The sequence below is a fragment of the Astyanax mexicanus genome, chromosome 5 (genome assembly GCF_023375975.1).
Source record: "Astyanax mexicanus isolate ESR-SI-001 chromosome 5, AstMex3_surface, whole genome shotgun sequence".
NCBI lineage: Eukaryota > Metazoa > Chordata > Actinopteri > Characiformes > Acestrorhamphidae > Astyanax > Astyanax mexicanus.
The window spans coordinates 28499559-28512636 of NC_064412.1; the positions used below are offsets into that span (position 1 = coordinate 28499559).

The following is a 13078-nucleotide window of genomic DNA, read 5'->3' on the forward strand; positions in this document are numbered from 1 at the left end:
CAAAGGCATCAAAAATATGAATGAACACATGTACTTAACAAAAAAAGGTAAAATAAATGAAAACATGTTTTATATTCTAGTTTCTTCAAAAAGTACAGAACTCCACATGTATTCATTCATAGTTATGATGCCTTCAATGAGAATCTACAATGTAAATAGTCATGAAAATAAAGAAAACGCATTGAATAAGGTGTGTCCAAACTTTTGGCCTGTACTGTATGCAGATGTATAATGACTTTTTAACAACAAGTTGTCTGACCAGAGGAGGATAGGTCCTCCTTATATTTTAGCCTTGATATTTCATGTGATAGTACGAGGTACATGTGAGCCTTGGTTCCTCCAAGGTTTTCTTTCTCCTCCAGATCTGAGGGAGTTTTTCCTTGCCTCTGATGCTCACTGGAGGTTCTGTATTGTATGTTTAGTGTTTTGTCTGATTCTTTGTCTTGCGATCACATTTCTGTAAAGCTGATTTGCGACAATATAAGCTGTAAAAAGCGCTGTATAAATACATCTGATTCACTTTAATACTAGAGTGGCCCAGGGTGTCACGTCTGGTGCTGTTAGCTCCTCTGTCCCTTCCACACCCAGCTCTAACGGAGGTTCTCAGGTCAACAACTACATTACCCAGAATGCACCACCCGCTGACATCACGCACTCACCTGATCACGTGACACCTCACCTGCTTCCTCCAGGAAGTCCTGAATACTGATTACTGGCACTATAAAAGAGCACTCCACACAAACACCCACTCCGCGTATTGTAGGTTCTCCTCATTACAAAGCGTTCTATATCTCTTGTCTCAGTTTGTGTATCTTGTGTATGACCTTGCTTTTGTTTTCTCAACGCCGATTATTGCCTTTGCCTCTGATATTGGATTGCTTGTGTATTACCTGGACTGTGTTTTCACTACTGCCTCTTGGATTACCTCTGACATTGGATCTCTCGTGTATGAACTCTGGACTGTCTCTCGTTTATGGTATGGTTTTGTCTACATTGCTCTGGTTTCTGGTGATTAACTGTTTTCTGTATCAACCACGTATTACATCTGTTTATTTTTATAATAAACATATATTTTTATCAGTATCTGCACGTGTCTGCAATTCTGTGCTCATCATGACACAGGGAGCTGGAACTGCAGTGGCACAGTGAGAAGCAGCTGGAGTCATCTCGGGAAGAAAGACAGGAAAAGGGGTTACTCTGGCCGCTGGTATCAGAACTGACCTCAGAGCAAGAACCAGAGCCCTCCTGGGACTGGAACTGAACTGAACGGGGTCTGAAGTAGCACATAAAATAGGGGTAAGCTTGTGTACAGCCTTAAAGGGACTTATTTACTGCTTTTCAAACACATCAAATACAACCTTGTCAGTCAGAATTCTCATAATATCTACCGTATCGGACATTAACAAACAAAGAAATATTAGCTGGTTTAAAAATAATACAGGGAATGTAATATTGTTGGATTTATCAAATTCAAACTAATAAAATCATATGAAAACAAACGAAAGCCTGTAGCCTGAGGAGCCACCACAGACGAGGCAGCTTGGGAAATACCCATCAGGAAACTCTTCAACCACTAGACGTCTCACACTCTCACTTTCCCCCCCTCTCCATCTCTCTCTCCCTAAATCACACACACACCATCACTCCCATCTGGGAAACACCCATTACACACTTCAGAGCTATACAGAGCATCTGTGCGAGTGACGCAACATCCTGAAACATCCTGAGTGTGAAAAAGAAAAACACTCACGGTGAACTCAGAACTCAGGTTATACAGCTATGTCTTCCAAACCAAGCTGAAGAAATCAATCAATGAAAAACACATAATCTACAGTTTTCTCCCCTAGTAAATCCAGTAAATTCATAACTAATAAAATCTCCAGGGTGGAGCAACTGTCTAAGCATTGGCTTTATTGTTATTATTATTATTATTATTCACCTGTGCTCATATTCCCTAACAAATAGTATGTGTTTCCTACCTGTGACAAATGTTCATCAGTTTTAGACACGCCCTGCACTTGCAGCAGGTTTTTAGCCACGCCCACACAGGGCAAGTCCGAAAGTACTCCAAGGTGACAAGCCAGGCCAAACTCTGAGGAACAGCAACACACACAGACACACACACACCCAATAATATAGTTAAAGATACAAGATCTATTTATCTGTGTATAACAGAATAAACCCAAATAAACATAAAGTCAGTAAAGTCAGTGGTCAGTGAGAGTATCTACCTATAATAAACTCTATATAGCATTAGAAAAAACTCAAATAAACATAAAGTCAGTGGTCAGTGAGGTTATCTATCTATTATAACCTCTATATAACATTAGAAAAAAAAAACAAATAAACATAAAGTCAGTAGAGTCAATGGTCAGTGAGAGTATCTACCTATAATAAACTCTATATCACATTAGAAAAAACCCAAATTGTCACAATGGGGGGTGACCCAGGCAGGGAGACGAGGAGACGGACGCAAGTGCAGGTAGGGACGAAACGAATAATTTAATAAATATATATAAATAAATAACAAAGATAAACAAATAACAAAGAACATGTAATAATAAAGTAAACCAAAACAAACGAGAGGAACTAGTGAACATAAACTAAACAAACAAGAAGTACTAAAGATATAAACAAACAGGGAGTAAATAAACAAATAAACAAACAAAGCTAAGAACATAAACAAGGAATAAACAAGAAACTAGAAACTACCAAAAATAACCAAGAAATAAACAAAACTAAACAGGGCAGGGATATATTTACACGGCAAAAACAACAAGAAGCAAAACACTAAGCAGGGAACTAGGGAGTGACGAATGAAACAAGAATAACCAGGAGCGACAAAACAACAGAGGAAGGTGCAAAGACCGACGAGGGACAAGTGACAGAGGAGCGCTTTTTATAGTAACATGAAACACGCAAGAATTGGAAACACCTGGGGAAGGGGCGGAGCTACAAATGAGAAACACGTGATGGAAAACTACTGACAGGAGACACAGAGGGGCACAGGTCATGTGGGGAAGACACACAAAGACATGAGACAGGGCTAAGACGTGACACAAATAAACATAAAGTCAGTGGTCAGTGAGTGTATCTACCTGTAATAAACTCTATATCACATTAGAATAAACCCCCTAATTAACCTAAAATCAGTGGTCAGTGAGAGTATCTACCTGTAATAAACTCTATATAACGTTAGAAAAAAAAAACGAATAAACATAAAGTCAGTAAAGTCAGTGGTCAGTGAGAGTATCTACCTATATTAAACTCTATATAACATTAGAATAAAAACAAATAAACATAAAGTCAGTAAAGTCAGTGGTCAGTGAGAGTATCTACCTATAATAAACTCTATATAACATTAGAATAAACCAAAATAAACATAAAGTCAGTGGTCAGTGAGTGTATCTACTGTAATAAACTCTATATCACATTAGAATAAACCCAAATAAACATAAAATCAGTGGTCAGAATGTGATGGTGGTTAATAAAGCTATTAAGATGTTTGTTAGAAGATAGAAGTAAGAAGAGCATGGGTTTGACTGTGATCTTTTCTGTAACTCTGTAACTGATACTGTATGGGTTTGATAAGTTTCACCAGGAGTGCATCTGGTTTAATTTAATGATAAACTAGATGTTGGGTGGCAACTGGGAATACTGGTCTTCCTCCAGGAGTGCACTGGGAATGGTTAAGCTAATATAGTCACACACACAACAACAGCAAGCACCACAGTGTTTTTTTTATTTGTATATCATCTCTACAGATCATTTTCAGGTACAGGTAAATATCCTGCAATAATTAGCAGTGCTTGTAAATTTTCTACCTCTCTGCAGAATCAATTCAACTCCCAGCTCACCTCTGTAATGAAAGAGACCGTTTCCGTCAACAAACAGCACCTGCAGCGGAACAGACAGAGAGTGGGGGTTTATGTGGGGGTTTATTCTCATGACAGAAAATTAATATTTAGAAAGTAAACTTCACATTCATCATCTGAGTGAACACACAGAGCAGCCGTCCAAAAGTGGTGATGAATCAGGAAGACTCAGATGGCCAAGTGATGGAGAGACACGTGAGAAAGAGAGAGAGACAGAGAGAGAAAGAGAAAGCAGGGGGAAGGATGAAATGAAAAAAGAAAGAAAAAACAGCAAACAAAGGACATAAAACAAGAAACAAGAAGAAAGAGAGAGAGTGAAAAAGGAGAAAGCGGCTAAGAGAGGATGAGTGTAGGAGTGTAATGTGGGCTGAGTGTGAGAGAGGGAGGAAGAGAGAGTTTAAGAAGAAAGAGAAACAAAGAGGAAAAGAGAGAGAGAAAGAGAGAGAGTGAGAGAGAGAGAGAGAGAATAAATTATACTGGAAATGTTGTGACAGATAATAATTCAATAATATAACATTACATAAAGTATTCAGTCATATTTGGGCCCAAATTCAAAGGTTGTGTGCTGCTTAGAAATAATGGCCAAATCCCATTCCTCACTGTTACCCCTAGCCCTTTTTTCTGAATGTTCTGAGAAATGGAACATACCAAATTGGAACAAATCTTCGAGAACCCGATTTGTGGTCAAAATAAATGAATAAAAAAAGAACACTGCTTTATTAGCAGGCGACCCTATCATGCTGGTGATTTCTCATAACCCTCTGTTTGAAGTGTGTCGCTGATTAGCACTTCACCCTCCCCCTCTATTACAGTTTAGATTCTCTGCCCGAGCCCAACCTGATGCCCAACCCAAGCTTGGGCCGGATCGGGACTATATATTTCACATCACTTTCATTTGTTAAAGAAAATGCCCTGTGTCTCACAGCAGCCAAAAAGGCAATAATTAAAATGTGTTTTGAACTCTCCATTCCTGCACCCATCCTCTGGATTACACATGTACATGATATCACTCTTCTGGAACGTACCACAGGGCTAAAGCTAAAACATGTCCTATGTCCTGGTAGTGCTGGGCGATTTTCACAATTAATTCGGATTTCAGTTTTAATGCGATTTTCAAAATGGAGTAATCGTGATTTTACATACAGACATTTTATCTTTTTAATCGAAAATATCCGAAAACGCTATGTCTTACCCTTGTTACCGGCGCCTCCTGCAGACTAATGCACGCATGTAGGCCTGTCACAACTGCAATATCAATTTATCATACAATAAATGAATATGACCTCAATAATTTTTGATAATCGTGATATCGTCTATTGTGTTTATTTGTATGTTTGTTCACACATATAACAGTGAACAGTATTTTACTCAGTCATGTTTCACTAACTGTGCCTCCATATACAGTGTGGACTGAAGTAGGTGAAGAAATAAGTATATAATTTCCAAACTAATTATAATAAATGATAAGTTCAAATTTTGTTGCTTTTAAAATATGTATAATTGCTTTTTGCTTATTCTATTCTGTTATCATTATGTCAGTGGCATTAAATAGTTAAAATTACAAAAATATTGTGTATCGCAATAATTTCTGGGACAATATATCGTCCACAAAAAAAAATCTTATTGTGACAGGCCTACACCAATATTTTAATTCCGCTCAATCCGAGTTCCAGCACTGTTCCAGCACTTTTGACACACACACCAGTGGAATAAAGCATATATTTATCTAAAAATAAATCCCACCGTTTCTAAAAACTGCATCCTCACTGCTTTCAGGTGAGGATCCGTGATTATTGGTGGAAAACAATAATAATCTCTCCTTCAACTTTCAGTCACAAACCCGCATTCCAGCGTCCGTCAGTGTGTGATTTTTTTCCGCAGTGTGTGTACATGAGGCCAGCACATGATATGATTATATATTTTTTTACTACTTCTTTGTCATCTGTTGTTTGATTTTTTTTGTGAAAAAAATCAAAGATTATTTTTTATGCCATAATCGCCCAGCACTACGTCCTGGCCTTAAACTAAAAAAAGAGTTGTTGGGATCTTAGTAATTTAGTTTTAACAGCTTTTTCTGTGTTGCACTGTTTATAAGTATCATTCTAAACAGATTTTGCTCATTCGCTCAACTCGGAATTGTATTTAAAAAACTACATTTCAGGTTTAAATCATGCTCGGGCTCATAATGACAGTTTATGGAACAAGTCGGGTTGGCCTTGAACAGGACATACGGGGGGCTTAGGTAGAGTTGGGCTGGATTTTTGGTCCCAAACTAAGCTCTACCCTCTATCCCAACAAGAATCGGGACAGGCATACACCTCATGCACGAACACGCAAAACATATAGGTGTATAAGCTAAGTGATCAAGGGGTAAAAAGGGATTAGACCTGTGTGTGTGTGTGTGTGTGTGTGTTTATGTGTGTTTTGTAACCTGTGGCATTAGAGAGGGCTGCTCTTTTTCCAGTCTCTGTAGAAGCTGCAAAAGGGGAGGAGCTTCTCTAAAAGCCAGAAATCCAGCAATATAGGGGGCGCTCAGGTTGACCATCTCACTGACCTCATACTGCACCTACAAACAGTGAGGGGGGGGGGGGGGCATAGATTATTAAATAAATATTGTTATTACTAATAGTATAAGAGTGTAAAGCTCTGCCTAACCTCTAGTTGAGGGTAGCTCAGAACGACGAGTTGAGCGCAGGCATTGATCTCGTCTCCTTTAATGAAGGACAGGTCCACACCCCCCACTCTCTTCAGCCCACTGAAGTCTGGGTCTGTCTGCCAGGCATCTGTGTCCTCCTCCACCAAGCGCTGCTTCAAACACTCCTGCTCCCTTCATACACACACACACACACACACACACACACCAAACTCAGCTCGCAGTGGCCCAGACACCATAAATAATTTCTATGCTTGAACCCTCAACTGCTCTATGGCACTGTTCTGTGGCATCATCCAGCATCTGTACCTGACCTCACTGATGTTCTTGTTGGGGCTGAATACAATCAAATCTTGCTCAAAGCAATGTTTCAAAACCCAGTATAAAGCCTTCTTAGAAGAGTAGATGCTGTTACTGCAGAATAAAACACTTTAGAAAAATATTCTTCTGGGAGAAACAAAGAGAACAACAATGTCTCAAACTTAACACAAGAGTTAGTCGATAACTTTTAGTTACTATGCCTAAATTGTCAGTTCATTTAATTGATTTTCATTTTTTTGTTATATCAACTGCTTTGCGAAATAATTTTACACTGAAAGTTATGGCAAAATAAATCAAATATATTTGTATTTAGGTTCTCTTAGATTTCACTTTACTCATAAAAACAGTATCTCATACAGCCAAAAAAATAGTTAGCAGCTCAGAAAATGATGCTTGTTCTTACAGCCTAAAACACAGAGGCCAGACAGCTTATCATTTTATATGAGCTACAAGTTTACCTAAGGTAGCCCTGGGGAATTACTACACACTGATGGTGAGAGTCAGAAAATGGGGGACACACCCAGTATGCAAACAGATTGTGACAGAAGCCAATGAAAACAAGCTGCCAATGGAAACAGACTAAACTCAGTTATTATAGGCTGATTCAATCTTTGGTTTAATGTATACGTGCCCATAAATGTTCACCTAATTTAAAATAGTTGTGTAATGCTTGGAAACATCCAATTTTACAGATTTTACCGATTTAATCTTAGTGGTTTACAGTGTATAAAATGTAACATTGGAGCGGACTCTAGTCTGGACTTTCAGGTGTGAAAAAGCCCTAAATTTCAGTTCAATATTTAATAGTCGCTGGACAGCATTTCTATTTTGAAAACAAAAGGGAAACTAAACTAAAAGTAAAATGACATACTTTATCTGAACACCCCAGAAAGTAATGAGTGAGGGGGCTTTTTTAGGCTATATCCAGAACATGGCAGCCATCTTGAAAGCCACCATATTTATTTCTGAAATAAAAGGGTGTCCTGTGACATTTGACTCGCCCTGTAAAGTTGGGCTAGTATTCTTTTAGCACTGAATATGATAAAATATTCTTACATTGCCCACCTCTACCTTACACAGCTTAGGAGATTTTCTTTTTATTATTTAATTTTAGCCAATTTTGAAACTCCCATTTGATAAATTAAACACATGTATTCTGTATTGCTTTTTAAAGAAAAAAATATGAAAAAAACACATTATTAAAATATTTCCTGGTATTATACATTGGCTTTTTTAACATCTCAACTCCGATTTGATTGTGACATCAAAAATGGTATTGTTCGGTATAAATAACTTTATCTTACACCCTGCAAAAGGAGCATCACAATGCTCATTGCTATTTTACACCCCGCCAACAGTCCATTATCACGGCTTGTGTCTGTGTCGTTTAAATAGCAAAGGTGCTTGTGAATATATTTAGGCCATTAGGCGTGGTGACCTGGAAGTGAGATCTTAGCAACGGAAAACACAAGTGTGCCACAGGCTTAGAACAACCTAAACAACAGTCAACCAACCGTCAGATGTTCATTGCTATCTTGGCAATGCAGGTGTGCTGTGCACTCTCAGTGTGCAAACACACCCACTAATAACACACACACACACACACTAATAACACACACACGCAGAGCAGCACAAAAACCCAACGTTTACAACAACAACACAGCTGTTTCCATAAGTGACTTGCCTTCAAGTCACCCAGCATAAACCCAGCAGGTCAGTTTCCTATGCTGAGAAGCACAGAAGCACTGCGTTGTTAAAATACCAATCCGCCAAAGTCAGAGCACAATGTGTCGTGTGACACATTGATCTATTTATTTCCCGTTATGCTCAAACACACCTATGAATAATTAAGAGAATAAGTACATGCTTTTTGCATGTTTAGAGCAGTGCAAGGTGTACTTTTCCCGTCATTACGACAGCAAAGACACAATGACATGCCCTAACTCACTAACTGGGCGCTCAGTATTTTCAATTTTTTGCTGCTGAATATTCGGTGCATCCCTACTGTAAATGTACTGTCATTAATTAGGCCAGTTCTTCATAGAACAGACTGAGAACCTCACTGAGACACAATGTGAACAAATAGCACTTGAGGAACAAATCAATAGAGAATCAACAGGGGAGTGGAACTGCTGAGAGATAAGCGGCCAGCTCACTGCTGCTCCTCCACCATTGGCAAGGAACAGATCGGACAGCCATCTGATTGACCGGCTTTGCTGCATTCTGGCAGGATGTTCCTCTCCTGCTGCTGCTGAGTGAAAGGTCTCCCAGCATGCTCTCTTGGTCTAAAGCATGGCTGCTTTTTGATCAGGTGCTCAGAGTATAGGTGCCACTGCTGCCGCAGCCGCTTGGTTAACAATGAATTACCACGGAGTTTCTAATAAAGTGCCCATTAACTGGTGTTCAGTTAGAGATTGTAACCCATCTGCAGGTATCAGCCTGATGATTCTATTTAGTGAGCTCAATTATGATTTCATTAACACAACTAGTGTAACCAAGAGCTCTGATAGCTTTTTTGTGATGTCATAATGGCAACATGATATTCAATAATTTGATCACTGTGATGGCATTAACATCACTAGTGTAACAAGGGCTCTGATTGCTTAATTGTGATGTCATAATGGCACAAGTGTTTTCAATAGTTCTGTTGTATTTAGGGGTGTGTTTAAAAAATCGATTCTTCGATTTAAATCGATCTTCATTTGAATTATCGGATATCGATTAATATAAACTAGCCCATGTTTCCCGTATATGAGTACAGTCTCGTGAGACCATCCTCTCAAGCACCGCCCTCTGGCTGGGGTGAGCTGGAGCATGAGAGACAGTGCCCAGGAGTCGCACTGCGGGGAGTTTCTGTAAAAATGTACGTCATATTCTTCTGTATTTCCATTCATTGCTGCCTGTGTTTATCAAACTTGTACATTTAACACTGTTTAAGTTGTTTTCCAGTGTTGTTTTCGCCTGTACTTGATTTAAAGTAAGACCTGACCGGCTGAATCCACCGTTAGCTTAGCGGGTTAGCGGATTCACCGGGGAAGCCAATCCCCCTTTACATCCTAGCCTTACATGCGGACGGCGCGCTAAAGTTACCACCGTTGGCTTTTATTTGCAAATAAATACATTTATTAAGCATGTTATGTCCGAAGCCTCATTACCTGCTCATTTACCTGCACGTAAGCATTTGAATAAAGTGGCCATTCCAAACCTGTATAGAGATGTAAAGCATGGTGTAGAAATTAACTAAGCTACAATAAATGATATTAAAAGAAGAATATAACTGTTGTGTTAAGTCTATATAATATTATCACTAATATTTGAATACTGGAAGTTTAAGTGTTCCTTGTAAAATGACATACATTTCATATTTAAACTACAATTTTTGTTGTAACAAAATTTCCCTAAATGAATCGATATTGAGTTGAATCGGGACCTTGTGAATCGGAATCAAATCGAACTGGGAAATCAGTGACGATACCCACCCATAGTTGTATTGTGATTCCATTAAAACTACTAGTGTAATAAAGAGTACTGATTGCTTATTTGTGATGTCATAATGGAACAAGTGTATTCAATAGTTCTGTTGTATGGTAACGTCATTAACACAACTAGTTTAACCATGAGTTTTGATTGCCTATTTGTGGTGTCATATTGCCACCACATTATTCAAGAACTCTGTCCCTGTGATGACACAATGGTACCAGTGTATTTAATAGTTTTGCTACATTGTGATGTCGCTAAACAAAACAAGTGTGACCAAGATGATTGCTTATTTGTGATGAGTGTATTAGTATCACCCAAACCTCTTAAAATGGTACTAATGTGACTTATTCTGTCATAATGTTACTAAGAAGTTAGGTTTTATTTTGTAATGTCATAAAGATACTCAAATCATCACAACGTTTTTTTTTTTTTTTTACAATAGTGGCATTATGACATCAGAAAAATCACAAAAAAGTCACATTAGTACCATTTTAACATCATAATAAACCCATTAGGACTGTTGGTCACATAACTCTTAGTACCATTATGACATCATGATGATAATATTTAAACCAACTTAGTTAAAATAGTGGCTTTATGATATCACAATAAAATAACTGGGGCTCTTGGTTACAGTAGTGCTATTATGTCATCATAATAAAACCAGTATGACATCATAATAAACATGCCGGACAGTGAATCGGAGGGTGTGTGTTGTTAAACAGGCGTGTGTAAAGGTCAGGGTTATATACTGTGAGTGGCTGTGGTCTGTACTGGACAGCAGTCTCCACTATGCTGAAGTGAAACTGAGAGAGAACTCAAAACATGGCTGAAGTGAAACAGCGCCCTCAGAGAGGATTAAACCGCTCGCTGACTAAACAAACCCCCAGAACCCCCTGAAAGAGCGTCACCCAAACCTCTCCCACTGCTGCTGCGCCTGTTCCTCCGCCCGGTTCATAGATGTTCCTCTGTCTGTTTTAACTCGCGTCCCCCGCTTCCCCTTTCCGCAGCGTGACGGTGGTGACGGTGGGCGCGCTCCAATCGCACCACAAGCGCCCTACTTAGGGCGCTGCGAGGCGACGGCCATTTTGTTGTTACTTTCCTATAAAAAAATATTCACTATAAAATATTAAAAATAAGGATTTTCTCTGTTACTGACTATTTCTTAGATAAGAACACTTTACAATGAAAACTAAACAAACGTCAAAATAATATTTTGAAAAGAATTAGTAACCTACAATCTTAAAGAATGAAAAAAATAGGCAGAGTAGTTTGTTTATACATTACGTTTTATTTGAATATTTAAAAGAGCATTGTTTGACTTCAGTACCTTTATTAGATAGATGTCTTGACCATGTCCTGTGGTCTGACAAGAGCAAGATATATTTCTTTGGCTTAGATGGTGGTGGCACCTTGGTGAGGTATCACATTTCCTTACCTCAACATGCCTTTTGCAATCATTTAGTCGCCCTCTTTGGCCACTCGTTCCAGATTCCGGGAGATTTTATCTGACTTGCAGACATCAGGGAGCCTTTACTGATATTCGGTAGTCTCCCACAACTTCCCACAGCTCTGTGGTGTAATTTTGAAGGGATGGAACAGGATTCCAATAGCAACTGGTGAATTCTGTGTACAAAAAGGTTAAGGCAGTGCTTGATAAAGATGGCGGTCACACAAAATACTGATACCATGGGCACAATTTGTACATGCTGTGACTATACTCACTCAGGTTGCCAGCCCTTTAGAGCCATGGCTGTGCTTTCTTATGTATGTGCTTTCTAATTTTTGGATCATTATTACAGAGTTGTTGGTGGTCCAGGAAAGATCATCAGCTATGTGTGTGTGCCCACAAACCTGAAAGTCCCTTATAAATACACTGTCCCTATTGATGTACAGTGCATTAGGGTCTGCACAATGTTTCCTAAAATCTATAATGAGTTTCTTTTTTTAATCTATGTTTATTAGAAGTTGCTGAACAGCATTTAAGCCTTATGAAGGGGCACATCTGCTGTGTGCTAAGTTCACCAAACAGCCATATTTTTTATACACTTACTGCTTTACTGTAGCTGACACCTCTTACTTTGGCACTGACAAGTTTTATTTTACACGAGAAGGTGTAAAGTAAGAGAGTCTAACATTTCGGTTTCTCAATTTCTGAGAGAAGCTCGCTGGACTAAGAAGCTCCACTGTATGCACTGTATGTCTGGAAGGTTTTTTTAGATTTATTATGCTGCAACTTTCACTTGTTTTCTGAAAAAAAAAAAATATATATATATATATATATTTACAACACATATTATTACATCATTGTATTTTATGTAATGTCTTTTAGTGTCTAAACAGTGTGCAACAAGCTCCCTCTGGTGAAAAAAGCTATGTAATGCAACCTAGAGGCACTGTAAGAGAAGCCTGGCCCATGAAAATAACCCCAGTCCTGGAGGACTGATTTCCAGCAATGTTTGCTATTTTTGCTATTATCTTCAACACACCTGATTCAATTTATCAGATACCAGACTAAAACTGATCCATAGTTTCTACAGCAAACCGTATAAACTAGCAGACCACCACTGATTAACAAAATCTCCAAAGTGTCAAGTTTTTCTGCATCAAACCAGTTCAGGTAATATTAAAAAGTTATATTAATTAAGTTTTTAAACATCCAAGCACACTGTTAAATTATGCTGTGCATTTCTCATTTTTAATTAAAAATGCATTAACAAATGGCTACTTTTGTGGTCATTCTGGCAGG

General features: G+C 38.5%; 1 protein-coding gene across 3 annotated transcripts in view; it reads right to left on the bottom strand.

Moving 5' to 3' along the window:
- Window positions 1-11938, bottom strand: part of LOC103033314 (endonuclease V) — a 58309-nt gene extending 46371 nt beyond the window's left edge. For 2 of the 3 annotated variants that reach the window (XM_049479599.1, XM_049479600.1), the window contains exons 1-5: window positions 11247-11361; window positions 6531-6702; window positions 6307-6441; window positions 3858-3897; window positions 1980-2092 (exon numbers count right to left, since the gene is read on the bottom strand). In XM_049479599.1, the coding sequence (XP_049335556.1) occupies window positions 1980-2092; window positions 3858-3897; window positions 6307-6441; window positions 6531-6702; window positions 11247-11287 (501 nt within the window). In that variant the 5' untranslated portion in view covers window positions 11288-11361. Of the gene's footprint in view, window positions 1-1979; window positions 2093-3857; window positions 3898-6306; window positions 6442-6530; window positions 6703-11246; window positions 11362-11767 lie in introns of those variants that run through there. The other variant, XM_049479601.1, reaches the window with a different exon arrangement.
- Window positions 11939-13078: the final 1140 nt, after the last annotated feature.